Source organism: Agelaius tricolor, unplaced genomic scaffold, assembly GCF_023055355.1.
Source record: "Agelaius tricolor isolate 1412-34295 unplaced genomic scaffold, bAgeTri1.0.p SCAF_5, whole genome shotgun sequence".
Classification (NCBI taxonomy): domain Eukaryota; kingdom Metazoa; phylum Chordata; class Aves; order Passeriformes; family Icteridae; genus Agelaius; species Agelaius tricolor.
In genome coordinates this window covers 21,275,485-21,293,894 of record NW_027269265.1, presented here as the reverse complement: position 1 = coordinate 21,293,894, position 18,410 = coordinate 21,275,485, and the positions used below count along the sequence as shown (strand labels likewise).

The 18,410-nt window shown below is 44.3% G+C and overlaps 1 protein-coding gene across 26 annotated transcripts in view; it reads left to right on the top strand.

The window, feature by feature from the left end:
- Nucleotides 1-18,410, top strand: part of NRXN3 (neurexin 3) — a 967,492-nt gene that overhangs the window by 597,191 nt on the left and 351,891 nt on the right. For 5 of the 26 annotated variants that reach the window (XM_071426716.1, XM_071426712.1, XM_071426715.1 and 2 more), the window contains exon 1: nucleotides 16,862-17,361. The exons of the other annotated variants lie outside the window; for them this stretch is intronic. In XM_071426716.1, the coding sequence (XP_071282817.1) occupies nucleotides 17,118-17,361 (244 nt within the window). In that variant the 5' untranslated portion in view covers nucleotides 16,862-17,117. Of the gene's footprint in view, nucleotides 1-16,861; nucleotides 17,362-18,410 lie in introns of those variants that run through there. 26 annotated transcript variants of the gene reach the window in all.

Below are 18,410 nucleotides of genomic sequence, written 5' to 3'. Positions count from 1 at the left end.
AGATGCTTTTTATTGCTAGTGCATAATTTAATTTGAGGCCACTGGTGGCTGATGTGTATCTTAGAATCTGAGCTCCTGCAGGCATATAGTGTCATTGAATCTGCTCATTTAATTTTTATGAAACAAAATTTTTTATTTACTACAGATGAAAGCATGAAAACAGCCCCCCTCTCCCTTTACCCACATACAAAAAGAAAAGGCAAATGAAAGGAACAGCACAATATTAAAACAAACAAAAAAAAAAGTTTAAAATCCCTCTTGTTGCACCTGAGGGACCAGCTCTGAGATTTAGATTTCAGAGGATGGTAGTTTTACTAGTCTGAGCTTCTGGATTCTGCCTGGAATGGGAAGGCCCACATTCCTTCTTGGGAAAGAGCAGACTGTGGCAGATGGTGAAATAGTAAAATTAATTTTGTGAGACTCCATTTTTCCAGTGTAGAAGGTGTCTCTTGATTTGGGTGTTGGAAGGAGGCTGAGAATGGGGTAGGTTGCAGTGGAGTCCCATGCATGAGTAGCTTGCAGAGGGCTCCTTTGCAGAGTATCCAAGGTTACCCTTCTGTGATGTCAGGTGTCCTAAATTTGGTGGCTGACTCTGCTCCTATGTGTTAAGTTATAGCATTCCTGTAGGTTATTTGTGTTTGCTGTGTTCTTGTGATGTGCTTGTAATCTTGTAATTGAAGAATAAGTGTTCTTTTTAAATGCCATTGCATTTTGGCACCACACATCTCAGTTGACAGTGGTGCAGGATACTGTAATGCATTAACAGTTCTGCTCCTAGTGCTGCAAAGCAGCATCATTTTGCAGCATGTTTTGTTGAACAGGATGTGATCGTTTCTTTGAGCCTTATATTTGGCTGCAGAACCAAAGGGGATGCTTCTCCTGACAGCATTCTGTTAAGACCAGAAATGCAGTCAGAGCTTTTTAACTGAGAACATCAAGAAATGAGCCTGACTTAGGAGGTAGGAGTGACCTTTGGGATGATCAAGTGACCACGGTTGGTTGTACTAAAAGGGAAGTAGCTGATTCATTTAGGCCACTGAACACAGTTCTCTGCAGTTCTTCCTAATGCTCCAGTGTGTGCACTAGCCAGTGCTGTCTGCCCTCATCTGCTGTCACAAAGCTCCCATAATGACTGACCATTGACCACCCATCCTTCTCAGCGTGCTGTATCTACCAGTCATATCTAGATGTGCACCACTGTGGAAGCTTGAGCTGTTCCCACTCATCCCTTTCAAATGAGATTGTCCTGTCTGCCCTGTCTGTGCCAGGAGTAGTGTCTTGCCTCAGCACTGCCCTTTCCATAGTGGTGCTGCAGTCACTGGGGTCAGAGTTCTTGGGGTTAGTCACTGCTCACATTCATGCTAACAGAAAAGAACCAAAGCAACAAATATGCTCCAAATGCATAAAAAAAAAAAAATAAAAAAAAGGAGGGAGCATGTTTGTTCTGTCACAGAAAGGCCTTTTAGATTTGCTCATGCTCCTGTCAGAAAAGTTTTTAACTTTATATTTACCTATGTGTTTACCCTTCTTCCTGGCTTCCATGTGCAAAGGTGTACCCTTCCACTATTGGTACATGATACACCAGAAAAACACTGAAAGCTCTCTGGGTCCCTACAGCTGGCTGACCCTTGGAATGGTGAAAGGCAGTGGTCTGAGAGAGTGTGCCTTTTTTAATTGAAAAGAAAAAGAAAAAAGAGCAGTCTATTTTAGATGTGGGAGAGAAAACCATTTAGAAAGCTTTTCACTTCACAAGGCTCTTCTGTGACATTTAGGCTCATTTATACTAGTTAAAAAAGAATTTGGCACCTTCCCACCTCACTTATCAGGCTTGGAAGAGAAAAAGCAACTAAAAAGACAAGATTACTTGATATGTTGCTTTGTTTTGTTCACATGAAGTGTTGTGCCTGTTGATGTTGGCTGGGTTCTATTAGAGCCCACAAAGGGCCTTGACAGAGGAGTCATATTCAGTCAGGTTCAGGGCTTGCTTTCTAATGAGGAAGGATAATTATCGTGCCAATCTCTGATCGCTTTTTACAAGGCACATTTAATCTGAGGGAAGATGGGAGCATCTTTTGTCTCATATGGACTTGAGAGCAGGGCTAGCAGGTGTAACAGAGTAATTACCCTGAAGGATTTGTTCATTATTTCCCAGAAAGAGGAGAAAGTCTTTGTGTCACTGTCTCTCCTGCCTTCCCTGCTCTTGAGTTCAACTCGGACAGTTTGATCATGGTGGCCCCACTTCTCCAAGCACTTATACTCAAAAACACTCTTGACAAGCATTTATTATTGGATTTGACAGCCAAGTAGTCTCCCTACCCTTTCCCCCTTTCTCTTAGAAAATTTGCAGTGTGTTTTGATGGGAAGCTGATAATGTGCAGTGTGCTCTGAGGGCCCTGCTCCCTTGGCTACAGAGATGTATGGCCATGGTTGTATCCTTGCATACACTTATGTACATTATCAATAATCTCCATAGGTGTGCATGCTACCTCTCTGGGTTCAGGTCATAAGTGTCTTTTCTTTGAAAACACTCAGGTGCCCATTCCAGGGGAGTACATAATGAGTATATACTCTGTGAGATGTTTACTTTTATATAACTCAGTGCACTCATGTTTACAAATTAATTTATGGCTTCTGATTATATGGGAACACTAAGACTACAGGGCCAACTGTAACTTCAAGAACTGTCTTGAGAATTCTTCTGTGTTGTTTTCTTAGCTATAACACAAATTCATGGAATTCCTGGTTTTGCATGTTTCTTTGTAACATAGATTATCTCCCTGATCGTGTTTACCAGTTGGTCCCACAGTCAACACCAGAGGGCTTGACTCTAGTTTGGGAATAAATGGGTCTGGATAGCAACTGTATAAATTAATTTTGCCTCAGGGAAAAAGTAAAACAGAACTAGATTGTGAAATACTGTGATTTTAGGGAATTGAACCTTCCTCTTAGGACAAGGTTTTTGGATTCTCAAGCAACTTGGTCAGATACAGAAGCTTGGAAACAGCTCTAGCCAGTGTTTAAAGTGTAATTTCAGTAAGATTTAATTTATTTTGTCTTTCAGTTTGCAGTCAGTTCTTTCATAACATCTCAGTGGTTTTTGTTTCCATCATGACATAGGTTTCTGCAGTGGGGGATGACTTTGAATGTGAAGACAACTGGTGGGACAGTTGTGCTTTAGATGCTGGGGAAGTGGGTTTTGCATGGAAAAGTTGGCAGGATTCACTTTCTGGCTTTAGCTATGAGCATTGCCAACTCATTGCAGCAAAAAGAGAGTACAAATCTCACAAACTTGCCATTTTATACCTGCAGCTTATCACTACTTTGGTTTATAGATGGTTCAAGATATTGTTCTTGTATACTATTAGATCAAGACCAGAATATCTCGATCCTATTGGAATCTGAAGGCAGGAACTGAAAAGGCAGTTTTTCTTGGACTGTAGCAAAGTCCAGCAATGTGGAAGAGAAACACTGTGACCTCTTTTGATTCATTCACACCATCCCCTGCCACATAAATTTCTCTAAACACAGGATGAAACACTAAAATTGTACTATTGGCTCTGAGGGGAAAAAGCTGTGAGTAAATCTGAATGATCCAAATCCCAATGTCCAGCTGCTGAAACAACTGTTAAAACAGGTGTGTCTAATTTTAGCTTTTGAAACAGCTGGGTAAAGTGTTGGCTGTGTTTCAGTGTCTTTTGCTTAAAGAGAAGGCAGGTGGCATTCTCTGAACAAGCTGCTATTGAATTAGAGAGACCTGTTAATATTAGTGAGTCAACTTAATTCTCTCAACCTGCTAAAAGGAGCAGTTTGGAAGGGGCTGGAGAAGAATGACAGGGTACCTTGAATAAACCAAAAGGGAAAGGGCTTGCGGTGTGTTTGTTCTAGCAACAGCAATTTAATCAGTTTAGGAGCATCTGTGCTGCTCATCACTTTGCTGTTTGAATTCCTTTTTCCTGGGTGACCTAAGGCATGTATGTGCTAGCTGTATTTTTTGAATGAAAGCATACTCCACTGAAGTAAAGATTACACATGAATATGAATAGATTGGCATGTGTGTGTGACAGAACGTTAAAAAAGCCAACAACAACCCTGCTCTGAGTAATTTGGGATTTTTGTTGCAAAATCGAGCATTCAATATTGTGGCAATCTGGAAATCCATGTAACATTTTCCCCCTTCTGCATTTCTTTCAGTCTTTTTATCATATCAAGATCAGGATCATATATATTCTTGTAGACTCCTTATTTGTTTGTGAGCCAGAAAGAATCATTAAGTGAAATATATTTGTATAGATAGGAAATTCTGTAGTTTGTGAAACCTCTGTTTTAGTTGATATAAACATTTTCTGAATAATAAAGAGGAAAGTGGAGTTTTGTAATTAAACAATCTAATGCTCCACTTGTTTCCCTAGCTCAGCAGCAACATTCTAGAGTGATACATTCTTCCTAAACAGCAATGAGTATGTTACAGACGTGAGGGCAGAAATAATGGATTGTTATCAGTGTATACTTTTACATTGGTTTCTTTATGTCCCTGGGAACAACAGCTGGGAAAGCTGGTCACTATATGAAGTGGACTGTGAATCCCTTTCGGGGAAAAAAAAATCTCATTGCAAAGAAGTAGGGGGAAGAGAGAAGATATTTTAAGAATGAGGCATTTTGTCATGTTCTTTAGCAGCATCTGATTGTGCCAAGGAAGGTATAGCTCCTCCAGATGTCAGCTATTTAGAGACACACACCAGAAGTTCTGTGGACAACAAATGATTGAATCCCACCAAGATGCTTTTCTTGGCAAGAGAAGAAATGGGAGTGAGTGGGTGAGCCTGTGTGTGTTACTGTGAAGGGTGGGATGGGCCATTACAAATATGGGAGATAAGGAGAAAAATGAAGATGGATGGTGGTAAAAATACCTGCTAAATGCCAGCTGTCCCATTTGGATAGAGTGGGATTTTTGCCTGGTTGTCTCAGCGCTTTGTCTAGTGTGATTTTAACCCTATTTTGCCATGGTTTATGTAACCTAAGCTATGATAAGCTCTGTATAAACATCTGGATATGTATTATTTTTAGCCTGTAACTAGTGGCCTGAGAAAACTCAATAATGAGTTTTCAATACAGCTTGCTGGGAAAAAAAAAACAAAACCAGCAACAACAACTTCTGCTTTTTTGTTGAAAGCAGAAGTTTTTTATAGCTTTATTCCTTTAGATGAAAATTTTGTTAAAAGTATCTTAAAGCTCAGCAGTCTTTCTGGGGATAGGTCAAAGGGTTTCAAAGAACCCACAAATAATTAGACAGCTTGGGGCTTCCCTCAGAGGCCACCCATTTCCCTGACAGAAGTTGGAAATGTGCTGTTCTACTGGTTTTGAAATTTACACTTGTGTAGTATTTTCTTCTCTCCTCTAACTTCATTAGCTAATTGATTTCTCTTTCTAGTGCAAGCTTTGTTCAGTGTTTGGCTCTGATACAGAAGCACTGTTTGCAGTGAGGAAGAGCAGCATCCTACCTTTTGGGGTCTAGATGGTCTAGGTCCTGCTGCCAGTGCCAGATGAAATCTCCCATTTCTAGAGGAGAATAATGCTTGATCAAAGGGGAATAGAATTTCTCAATTTTTAAGGATTCTTTTGGACCATTCTGTACAAGTGTGGAAATACAGTGTTATTTCAGTCTGTTCTTATGGGGAAATCATGCTTCTACAATCACTCTGTTTGACCATTACCCCTTGGTTTCCTGGCCAGTAGCCACCACATTTGACAGGAGCATTAAAGCCCCAGAGATACTGAATTCCTCCAAAACCTGTTCCCCATCCCTGCTGAGGTGTAAGGGCTGGCCCACCAGCTGGCAGGCTTGCAACTCTGAACCTGCATCCATACAGGCTACCTCTTCCTCAGCCAAAGCAAGACATGAGAAGGAAAAGAAATGAAAGGTGTTACAGTGGGGTAAGGAAATAGGACAAAAACCAGAGGATGTCAGAGAAGGGAGTGTGAGAGAATGCAGGGGGAACCAAAGGTGATGTGGTGACATTGTGGTGAATAGGGGAGGGCACACACAGCACAACAAAGGGGAATCATAAAGCCTCATTTCTTAATCAGTTATTTCTGCAGTTCTGCTGCTTGTAGAACAAACATTTTTTCAGGTAGCCAGGAATATCAGATGCCCTTGTTTTATCTGCCTGCTGCTACATTTCTGGTGATAACACCTAGTGTAGGGGCTGGTAGTGGGTAAGTAGTGTCTCAGTGCAAGAAAATGTGTTATACAGAGCACCTGTATATCTGCTTGTTCTGTTGATCACATACTGCTTTCTGTCTCTTTGGGGTTTTTTTTTGGTAGCTTGGGCTGTCACAAAATAGCTACCTTCAGATTTCTGTGCAGGAGGAGATCAGAATGCAGAGATAAAGACAGCAACAAAATGATTCACAGTTAGTCATCCTGAAGACCACTCACATTTCTTTCACCCTCATATACCCACCATGCTTCTGCCAGTACCCTGGACGAGTCAGTGGCAGACTGTGTGTTGCCATCCTGAGTGCTCACTTTAGGTGACTAATAAAAAGGCAAGGGAGGTGAAATGTGGCGTCTAATTAAAACTATGCAGACCTAATTATAACTTAAGGGGTTACTTAAGAGATATATTGGTCCAGGGAACAGATGGCTTTTGTATGACCAATTCAAAATTCAGATGGAAAAAATCAAGAAGCGTGGTTCTTCAAGTGACTTTCCTCTACAGGTTATGCCAGGCATTTTGCTATTTTCCCTTTTGTTTTTTTTTTTTTTGTTCCTTCTGTAGCTGTCCTGGGCTGATGGGCTGGGGAGGAGATAAAGAGGCTACAAGGGAGAGAGCAGAGCAGAAACGTGTGCGCTCTTGTGCATGCACATGTGTTTGTATGCATCTAAGTGTAACCCCCTGCATTGCTGGTTTTAGTTTTTTCCTTGGCCTTTACAATAAGTAGCTGGATTTTTTGTTTGCTCTACCCAATAGATTGTACATCCATGTTGGTAGCAATTCATGCCTAATCTGTTGTATACAGCCTATCATTGAGGGAGTTTGCTACTCCTTCCCTTTGTTTCCATGTCCCAGTTTTCATGGCTGCCTGGCTTTAAAGTCCTTGTACTCCTGGTAACTGTACTTGCTCTGGTAGTGTTTGAAGCTCCAGTGGGATTTTGTTGCTGTGGGTGCTTCCCTCCCATTTTGCACAAAGACTACAGTGCTGGGTAAAGGGAAGTGTTCAGTTTGAGGAAGTTGGCTTTTTGCATCCATGTGAATACTATGAAGGCTCTGAATTACATGTGAGTTGGAGGATATGACAAGTCAAGGAAACTGCTGGGGCCCCAGGTGACCTGCAGTTCTGGGGAAGCTTGTGTAGGTGGAGTTTGAGACCCTGGGGAGTGATGGGAGAGGGAGGTGCTTCACAAGGAGAGACATGTTTTTAAAGCAGTTAGTGCTCCTTATTCTCACTATTGTGCTTTTGTTGAGCCTCTCTGCTGGAGACCAAGTATCCCAGTAAGGTCCCTGATCAGTTGCTGCAAATGGACCCAGAGTATATTCTGCTTCCATCTCTTTGATTTGTTTGTGTGGGTGCATTGCATGCCTTGAAGCCAGGGCCTGTCCTTGGAAGTATTACATATATCAGCAGGGAACAGGTAGGTGATGCTGTATAACTACTCATCTCAGCTTAATACTGCAGTGACCAAAGCTGCACTTTCTGAAAGTTGCAAAACCTTTTAAAAATCTCAGTGCAAAAGGCCTAGGAGCCTGTGGACCAAGGCTTAGTGGTATTTTCCATTTAAAAATATATAATTCTGTTACAGAATATATAACTGGGAGTAGCTAGCAGGGTGCTAATATGAGCTCTCTTTCTGTTCAAGAGGGGCAAACACCTTATAGGGAATGTAAAAAGGTGTATCATCAATAAGATACATGAAATGATTATTCTCATGTATGCAGTGCTCGTAAGACTTTATGTGAAGGACTGCATCAAGTCTGGGACATTGTACTTCAAGAAAAATGTGGATACTTTAAAAAAGTCTCTAGGAAACCAGCAATAATGAGCAGAGTCTAAATCCCATAGATTTCTAAGGAACAATAGAGCAAATGTCCTAGTCTAGGGAGGAGGGACATAGCAGAAGTCTTCAAATAGTATCTGTAAAGAGGAAGGAAATAATCTTTCTTGTATGACAGAGAAGAAATAACACCTCAATATTGCAACTGAAAATGTTGCAATATTGCAACATTTGTACTGTATGTTGGGGAATTACAGATTGCTAGGAAGGGAATGTATAGAACACTAGTAAATCAGGCCAGTTTTGAACTTAAGCCAAAACTTTACTGAACTCATCGAGTAGCAAACCACTTTATGCCAATGGTTAATTCTCAAATATTATCATTAATTATTGCTTTATATAAAAAACTACAGAACTGTTATTCTTTAACATTTATGTCCTAAATTAACTGTGACTATACAGTGCCACAGAGCTGATTCTCTACACTTAGCACTGACAGTTACAGTTCTTGATTGCTTTAGCTGCAGAAGAAGTGAGAAGTAGAGAAGGATGAGAGAAGTTGGAAGTGATGCTGGCTTGTCATCTTCTATATCCAATTACCCTTTATGTGCTTGATTCTTTAATGCTATTTTGATCTCCCAAAAATGGGATCTTCAACTGCCAACAGTGCTGCTTCTCCTGTTCTTTTTTCCCCAGACATGCTTCTTGTGTGTTAGCAGGATGCATGTCTGTTTGCATCCATTATGCTTATCTTGTCCTTTGTTGCAACTTTTTGTTGCCTGGAGGCCTCCTATGAGCAAATAACTATGCCTTGTTTGCCTGTTTGGTGGTCATGTTGCTCACATACTGAGCGAGATGCTTATATATACCATCAGAGTGTTGCAATATATTATAGACTGCTGTTAGTTACAATATTTTAGTATGTTTATACCTGGGCAGAAGGAAAGCTAAGATTAATTATATCCTGATTAATGCATTTTTAATTCATAGGTGTCACATGTGACTTCTTTGACTATGGCAAATTTGTGAGAAGGAGGGAAAAAATATTCATAAAGTTGCTGGTATATATTGCTTTCAGGGAATTGATTCTTCATCGTTACACTTTGGACATCAGCAAGAATGTTGTAGGCAAAGTTTATACTGCATTGGTGGAGACAGGGACAATACAGCCTCTTCAGGTACCTGTCTGTCTGGTCTGTTATGAGCCTAGTTACTTGGAGGGGAACAGTTAATTTCCACTGTGGGTGAGAGCAATTGGACTGTATACTTGTACTACCCTGTGCAGGGCATGTAGCACAGGCAGCACCTGCAATAACAGCTGTCCCCTTTGGGCATGGAGAAGGCCATCTAACAGCATCTTGTTTGTTACACCCTCGCAATAAGTAATTTGACACAGACCGTGCAGAACGGGCTCCTTCAGGGTTAAAAGCAGAAGAGTTGTTCCCCACAGCGTCTTCTTTTGTCCTTCAGATTTTTAGCTTTGGCTGCTCTGACCTTCTTTTTCTTTTCATCTCCTGCACTCTGACAAGGTATACATCTTAGGAAATTATACCTACCAGCAGCTCCCACGCAAGGAGGCTTGGCTGCTGGAATCAGTTTGCTCTTTGTCAGGTGGTGAGACACTCAGAGCATTGAAAGGTTTCCCCCCTATATCTTTCTTTGCTTTTAATTTTTTTTTTTTTTTTTTTTTTTTTTTTTTTTTTTTTTTGGTGGCTGGATGACCACAGCAAACAGCAGTCACCTGGAAGTTATTGCTGTGAGTTGAACAGGTGATCACAGCCAAAAGCCAGGCAAAAATGATAGATGGAAGAGAGAAGAGAAGCAAAGGGGAGCCTGTGCACAGTGCATATTAGAGAACTCGCTTTTCATTAGCACAGAAGTCAGTTTAAAGGAGCAACAGTATTTCCAGCTTTCCTTTCTGTGTCAGACAAGATTTCTTTGAGTGCAAAAGGAAAAAGAAGTCGTCTTTCTGCTTTCATGGGTAGAATTAAAATAGTTCCCTATTTATCTCAGCAGATATTTTAGCTCCATCTATTCTCTAGGTCTTTATACTTCAGTATTTCAGGTGCTATTTAAATTTTAGAGCTCAGAACTCTTAAAAATAATTTCCCAGCACACTAAGATTTTGTGACATACATGTTAGTTCTGCAGTGCTAATATTTGTCCTAGTGTGTAAGGCACGGCTTGCAGGCCTTCCAGATCTAGATCTGCAGAATAGATGCAGACAAAATTACAGTGGGCAACATCTGTGATGTGCTGGTGCATCTAACCTCCTGCTGCTGTGAGAGTCACTGAAGGCAAGGGATCACAGCAGTGTGTTATCCCAGGCAGGGCTCACACTAGGCTGGAAACAGGCTGTTCCCCTTCACCTTAGACTTGCCAACACTGATTCCGAACATAAGGTACACATATCATTTTGTTTCCATAAACATAGTAGCCACATGCATCCATAGTATCAGTTCCTAGGAGTTAGGCTAGAGATGAATTTTGCTCAAAATCAGGCTAATCACAGATGTGTAAGAGGGGGATGCTATGAATGATGGAAATCAGTTCTACAGGTCACTACCATTTTATACTGATACACTTAGTGAAACTTAGGTAGTAGAAATGTGAATTCTGTGAAAGAAAGATCAGAAAATTAAACTGTTGGGCTCTTTTTCTTCATTGGTGATTCACTAATTATCTAAGGTCAAGCAGTGGGCAACTCTGATTTTTTCAAACTCAGCTAGTCTTTTAGTTTCTAGAATCTTTCTGAGCCTGAACAAACCTTTGATAAAAAAATCACATTGCTGAAAGGGATACAAGAAGTCCAAGCAGGTTCTGTTTCTCTGCCTGACAAACTTTGAGCAGCTGCCATTGAGCCCAGCTTTTACTGAGAGTAAGAGATAGATGCAGTTCCAACCTACCTGGAGGAAAAAGCTCTGCAGCCACAGAAGATCAATTGTCTCTTGTGAGATGAGAGTCTGCCTGTCAGCACATGGCTGGAGGGCACACTAGAGCCTGCTTAGCCCACTTTGATCAAGTACCCCAGAGGCAGGGACTAAAGTGTTGGCGAGACAGAAGGGGAGAGGGTTGGTACTTGAATAACAGAACCTCCTTATGATGATTGGAATAAACTAAACTTGAGCATCCTTTATTTAACACAAATCCCATTCATACTTGCTGATCTGCTGGAGATCTGAGGTGTGGGAAGGATTTTGTCCTCATTTTTGAGGCAGCTTTGGGAGAGAGGATGCTTGCTGGTACTTTGTGCAGGTGGTTAGGGGTATCTCTGCAGCACATTCTGTGAAGGAGGATTCCCAGGGATGAGGAAGTGAAGAACTCCCATGCTCAGGGCTGAAAGCATGGGCCAGACACTCCTGTGTCAAGGCACTAGTGCCAGTGTCTTCCATTCTCATAGGTTTACAGACTAGGAGAGTTTGGCCAAGAAAAGGTACTGTTTGCTCATAAAGCTGTTCTGACATATGTTGGCTCATGCCTTTCCAGCAAGTCTGTAATCTCTCCAGGGAAGGGACTCTCAGCTTGTGTTAGTTTGCATATTGCTGAGTACAGTGGATCGTCCTTTGCACATTATCCAGCAAACAGGCAATCTTACCATGTTATTGTCAGTTTGCATTAGCAAATCCTGACATTGCCTCTTTTCCAATTATAGTTGATTAATGCTTATCAAAAAGAGACATGTTGCTGTATTTGTGTGCCCATGCACTTGTTCTTGCTTATTTCCACCAACATAGGACTCTAGATGTGTCAGAGAGTCTGAACTTTATGAGATTTTTTGGCCCTTAAATTGGATGTTTGATAGAACTGAATTTGTGTCTCAGTGGTTACCATTGCTTTTGGCTAACTTACTGCTAGCCCAGACTACCTGGTTGTAATCAACTTGCATTTTTCTTCTCACAAATGAACACCAAGGGTCAGATTTCCCTTCACTGATGTCAATCAACTGGCTGTGTTGAGTTTATTCACCCTGACATAAATGAGAGCAAAACTAGGCTCTAAAGCTTCTATATTAGTTGCTTTTGGCAATCTGTGGGGTCCCTTGAAGCTGAGCAGAAAAGAGAATACCTGACCTTTGTTACTGGTAACATGTAAGGCATATGCCTCAACTTTTGCGGGTAACTGGACTCAGTGGTTTTTAAAAGAAAGCACAGAAGCCCTGAGAAAAGGTTGCTCCTTTTTATTTTCTTTTTTTTTTTTTTTTTCCCAGATACAGAATAAAGCTGAGAACAGAGACTGCAGCAACTTGGTTATATGCAAAAAAAGTACTGCACACAAGAAAAGTACTGCATATCAGCAGCTGTGTGCGTACTTCTCAGCCCTGTCCTGGAGCAACCCTCCCCTTTCGCTCTGGATGAGCAAACACTGATAATTTTTTGGTGCTGCTGGGTCCTGCCTCTTGAGGCTGCCTGCAGAGAGACAGTGATGACAAGGACAGTGGGGCACCAGGGACTAGTCTCAGAGCAGTTAATTCTGCCAGCAGTGCTGAGGAATTTACCAGATTTTTGGTTGTTGCTGTTGTCAGCAGAATTTGAAGTAGCTTGCTAAAGACAAAGGTGTCTATATTCCAGTCCTAAGCTCTCTACAGCATGCAATTCCCTCTGGTTTATTTTATTTTAGTTTAGTTTATTTTAAACTGTATTTTAACGTCATATATATGACATATTTTCACCCTCCTTGTTTTTGGAAAAGTACATTAAAAAAAATAATGGATCTGTTTTGAACCTTGAGAGAAGCAGTTCAGTCTGGCAAAAGCTTCTGGGTGACAGGCTGTTCTAGCTGACCTTATTCTCTTAACCTTATTATATACCAAAGCACTGACTAACACTGTACCTTGTTAGCTTCTACTGGTGGAAGCAAAGCTGTCCTCTCTCTGGCAGGCACCCTGCACTGATAAATGCTAATCGACTTTCCCCATTGGATCCAGTTTAAAAGATCTGTGATTTTACAGCAGCACTGATTTCTCAGTTCTGAGTGCAGCAAAGTAATTAATAGCTAAGATTTAATAGGAAACATAGAGAAAGTTGTACTTGCTCCTTTAAATAAGGTGGAGTACAAACCCTTACTGGGCTTGAAGATGACTGGGTCTCCTTCTGGGATTCTAAAACTCAGAAACAATTGCTTTATTATTTCTCATTTCTGCAGATTATAGTGGCCCTCTGCTCTTTTAATAAAAGAAACAGCTGTGTAGGAAACAAGACTTTTCTCATATTTGTAGGGCACAACATATCATGGAAACCATTATCCTTTAAGGGATTCCATCTTGGTTCTGAAGACACAAGAGCATTTAGAAAGACTCTATGTTTACCCAGATCAAATAAACTAATATTAATACAACAAAGCCAGCCTCTTCTGAAGTAAATCTAATGGGAATAATGTTGAAACGTCACTTCTGACTATAAACTTCCCCTTGCCACCCAAGAGGAAGACTGCAATTGAAATCTGCCCTTTTCTTGCAGTGGTGCTGCTAAATAAATGAGTCACCTGTGAACTACAGGGCAGTAAATACATCCACTGACATCTCATAAAGCAAGGCAGAGTGAAGTTCCAGTACTTTACGGTGTCACCAGAATCCAATGATGTATTTATAGCTAGCTTCACAGGTTTTGCCTTTCTTCATTATTTATTTTTATGGTGTACTCCTAGAGTTTGGTTTTCTTGGCCCTTCTCATTTTTGCCTAAGGCAGTTTAACCACTGGTTTCCAGCAAAGGAAGGCTGGTAGGCAGAATGTAGAGCAAATCCCCATCAGAGGGCCAACACACAGCCACTCTGTTTCTCCTGTTCATGGACTGTCCAGGCATTTTCTGTCTCTGGCCAGGGCAGTCTGAAGTGATGCTCACCTTTGTATGTCCTACCAGCACCTAAGCTGGTACCTCTGTATGTGGGGAAGGATTGGTGGCAGACTGAATGAAGAAAAGGATCAGTGATTTGGTTTTGAGCTTGGTAATTTATTGGCCTTTGAGGGTTCTGCCTCCCACAGGTAGGAGGTTGGTGGGCAGCATGAACAGGGGATTGAGTATGGAGAAGAGGATGTGGCCTGTTGGACTGTTAAAGGGGAATTAAAAGCTGAAGGATGCTACCACAGTTTAGTCAAAGAAACAACCTCTTCTGTTTTCTTCTCTTTCAGTAATAGGGCAAATAGCTGCAGGACAGGGGCAAGAAGTGTATCCATGCAGTTCCCCTGCCCTTATCTCTAGAATTGCACTTTCTAAAACATATATATTTTCCACACAACGTAATGAATTTTCCACCCCTGTCTCCTGGAAAAGCAGCATTGAGTCCTCAATGTTTAAACCTGTAAAACCTGTAGCCCCTTTGACTGATCCTGTAATGTGTGACACATTCTGTCCTTTTTGTAATGCTGTAGTTGTTGCATTGCTTATAATTATCTGGGTCTGAAACTCATTCAGATTTCTTTTATTTTACAAATCTGATACTCAGTGATGTGTATTTAATACCTGTCCTTCCCCTCTTCCCCTAAATCACGCTCCCTACAGCTTAACTACACAATAAATTTTTCAGAGCACTTTGTCTGAGGACTGTGTGAAAATTAGGACTTCTGTGATGAGGGATTCAAGGGTGCTGACTCATGGGTCAGCAGCCCTTCAAGGTGTTGTGACAGGTTATATTCCCCCCTTTCCCCAAGTACATATATATATATGTATGTGGTATCCCACCACATGTATGGCAGCAACCTCAGTTTTCTCAAAAAAACCTCAAGGCCAGGAAAAGTTGTCTTGCACAGATAAAACTGCTCTGTGCCCTCTGTATGGCACCGCAAACTTGCCATCTAGGAGGTACCTGCACTGCAGGTTACTCAGTCCTGTCTCCACCTGTGTGTCCCATTGTCAGGAAAGCTGATATTCACGCTTTAAGGCTAGCAAATGGCCACCAAATCAGTCAAACAGTTTATAATAACGGCATGTAGGGCTTGGGAGGGAGAATCTCAGTGTCTGTTCAGTTCCCATGTCTATCAGTCACTCACTGGCTCAACATGACTGAGCTTCTGTTTCCTTATCTACAGAATGGCAAAGCAATACCTAAAGCTGTTGAATGGCTTCATTAATAAAAGATTTTAAAGCACTCTGAGATTCTTAGGTGGCAGATGTGAGATAAATGTGAAGATAATATTCTTGCTTTTCACAATCCCTGATTAAACCCAGCAAAACAGCAAAGCATTTCTGGATGCTTTAGCCCCTGATTTAGATCACTTATACTGTAAGTTACTAGAAAATAAATTACAAGCATATCAGGCTCAACTAATAGTTTTAGGTGTGCAACTCAGGCTGATCATTACAAGTTACTGACATGTACCAAATTGAGATCAATGACTGAAAACAGAGCACCTCAGTGTTAGGGAATACTCGAGTCAAACAGCAGCTTTCAGAGGCGCATGTGTGCACACCTACAAACACGGCTCTAGAGGGGAAAACAAAAACTTACAGTCATAAACAATTTATTCGTTTGTATGAATAAATGAAAGGGAAGGAGGCAGTGCAGTGTAAGGTGAGTCCTGGGGCAGGCTGGCTCCTTTTCTAAAGCTCCTTATTGACTCCCTGAGTGATCTTGTGTAAGTCACTTCACTCCTGGTGCTTGCCTTCCCCACCGTGGCTGGGGATTTTTGCCATGCAAATTGATAGGCAGTAAATTACTTGATAAAGCTACTGCATTTGTTTATTAATTTATGGGCTGCAAACTCCGCCTGCATTCCTCACTCTCCGAGGATTAAGTGCAGATACACCTGCTTGGACTATACCTATTGTTGTTGGAGCCTTAAAAAAAAAAAAAAAAAAATTTAAAAAAACCGGTAAGAGCCGTAGGGAGTTTTAAAGAGCGCGGTCGTTCCTGGTTCTTCCTTTGCTCCTGAGCAGGTGCGGCTGCAGGACGAGCCCTGGGACAGGCGGGCGCTGCGGGACGGTGGCACTTTAGCGCATCCATTCCCGCGCCGCGGCCGAGGGCTCCCCGCGCTGGCTGGCCCCGGGGCGCAGCGGGACGGCGGCACGGGAGGACGTCCCGTCCCCGCACGGACCGGGTGGGCGGGTTTGCCCGGGGCCGCTCGGGGCTCCGGTGGGTGCTGGGCTCCGGTTCCCGTGCTGCGGCTCCAGAGCCGGGTGTTCCCGGGGGCCGGGGGCGCGAGGGACCATACGAGCGCATGAATGGCGGGGGCGGTGCCGCGCCCCGGCCCCGCCTCCCCCCGGAGCCAGCCAGTCCCTCTGCGCAGCGCTCCCGCCGCTCCCATTGGCCCGCCGGCGCCGGGACATTTGCATGCGGCTCGCCCATTGGCGGAGCCGCTTCCCCGGCCGCCCCGGCTGCGCTTCACCTGCGCCGCCGAGTTGGCCGCACTTGGCGCCGGCCGCCCGTCCGCAGCCAGCCCCGGCTTCGCTCGCTCCGCGCCCGCACCGCGCCGCCCGCCCCGCCGCTCCAACCCGCTCCAACCCGCCCGGGAGGACCTGGCGATGCGCTCGACGGCCTCGCAGGGTTAATCGGATTGAGCCCTCGGTCGCCTGGATTCGGTGGAAGGAGGATGATAATCTAGATTGCTATGTGTGTGTGTGTGTGTGCGCGCGTGTGCGTGTCCTAGCAGTTCTGCATTGCAACACTTGCTAGTGGAGAAGCAAGAGAAACCCCCCGGAATTGGGATTAAAAAAAAAAAAATCAAAAATTTACCTGGGGTCCCTGGCTTATTTCTTCTTTTTCGTTTTTAATAGTCCCTCTCAGCAAAGTGAGAGACAGGAATCGCAGGCAGGGAAAAGTCCTCAAGGACCCCGTGATCCTGGAGGAACCTGAACAGGACCCTCGTGCGGACATGTGCGGCTTTCCTGCGCACTCCTGGAGGCTCGGTACGGCCGCGGGCTTCCTACCACAGTAGATCCAGCCCTGGGAAACGGCGCGTCTTATTCGTCTCTGTGTGGTTACTAACCTTCCCCCATCCCTCCCCTTCCCCGCTAGCACTCGCTCTCTCGCACACACACTGTCTCTTTTCTTCTTGAGCACACACGCACGCCCCTAGAGCCTCGGAAGCGACTCTCCTTTCTGCTAGCATGGGTCCCCTGGCATCATGAACGTTATTCTCTCTCCCTGGCTGGAATTCAGACTGCCCGTCTGTAGGTGTCTTGTGCCTTGACCATGCACCTGAGAATAGACCCCAGCATTTGCCCGGGACGCCGCCCCGCCTGGACCCTGTGGATGTGCTCCCTCTTTTGGGGATGTATCGTCAGCTCTGTGTGGAGTTCCTCTAACGTGGCTTCTTCTGCCTCCTCTTCCTCGTCTGTTTCCCACGCTCAGTATGAGCACCACTTCCACGGCAGCAAGCACCACTCTGTGCCTATCTCTATCTACCGCTCCCCTGTCTCCCTCCGAGGAGGACACGGTGGGTTCCCACTCTTGTTTCTTTCTAACCTTTTTGCAGAGCAGTTGGAGCAGCAGAGGGGGAGCAGGGACGATGGCTGTGTCTCCGGGGGAGGGGGGTCCTCCCTGCCCCTCATATTTCTTCCCCCTCCCCATTAACCCTCCACTCCTCCCCTGCCCCCGAGCCGAGCCTAGGGCTGAGGACGCACCCTTCGAGAGGCACCTTCCCGGGCCGCTGTGCTCCAGCAGGACGGAGGGTGGGGGCCGGGACGGGCTCGGGTCGCTCTGTGTCAGCGCCGAACAGCTCGGGACGGCGGAAGTGCATCCGCTCCTGTCCCGCTGGGATCCTGCGACGGGGAAGCACTAACTCCCTGGCTTGTAGCGGCTGACATGGTCATTGCAGCAGCGCAGCTTCCCCGCCGGCCACCCTGGTTTCCCGGTTGCCCGGCTGCGGGAGGGCCAGCCGCGAGCTTGGGGAATTGCCGCCGCTCCTCCCCTGCCTGCGCGCTCGCGGCGTTCAGGGGTGAGGGGAGAAAGGGGCGTACAAAGGAAAAGGCGAGGTCTCATTCCTGCTCCTGGCTTCCTGCTTGGTATCTGGTAGTGTCTTCCTGGGAAACCCTGGGGCAGGAAATAATAGGGAGTAGGTTTTCACTCTGGCAGCAAGGGAGAAGGGGAAGAGGGTGTCTGAGATGCCAAGAGAGAGTGAGTGGGCCAGCATCGTGCCCCTGAAATGCTGAGCAATGCTCAGCAGCTGGACCTACACAGCCTCTTAACCAGCTTTCTCAAGTCTTCTCACCCTGATAGGAGTTGGCCTAGGCCTGTCTGGCATGGGGGCTTTTCCTCATCTCCACCTTCTCCTGTCTGCTGTCCTTGTCCTTAGCGACTGTTGTCAGTCATATCAGCTGGGAGAGGCCGGCAGGCCAAGGCCTGGCCCCTTCCCTCCAGGGCTGCAGGTCAGGGTCAGGTCTGGCCTTCCATCATAGGAGTATTCACCTAGAGATTCACATTTGTGCGGGGCCAGAAGAAGAAGAACCAGTTTCAGAAATGAAGCATAGGAACACTTTGAAGGAG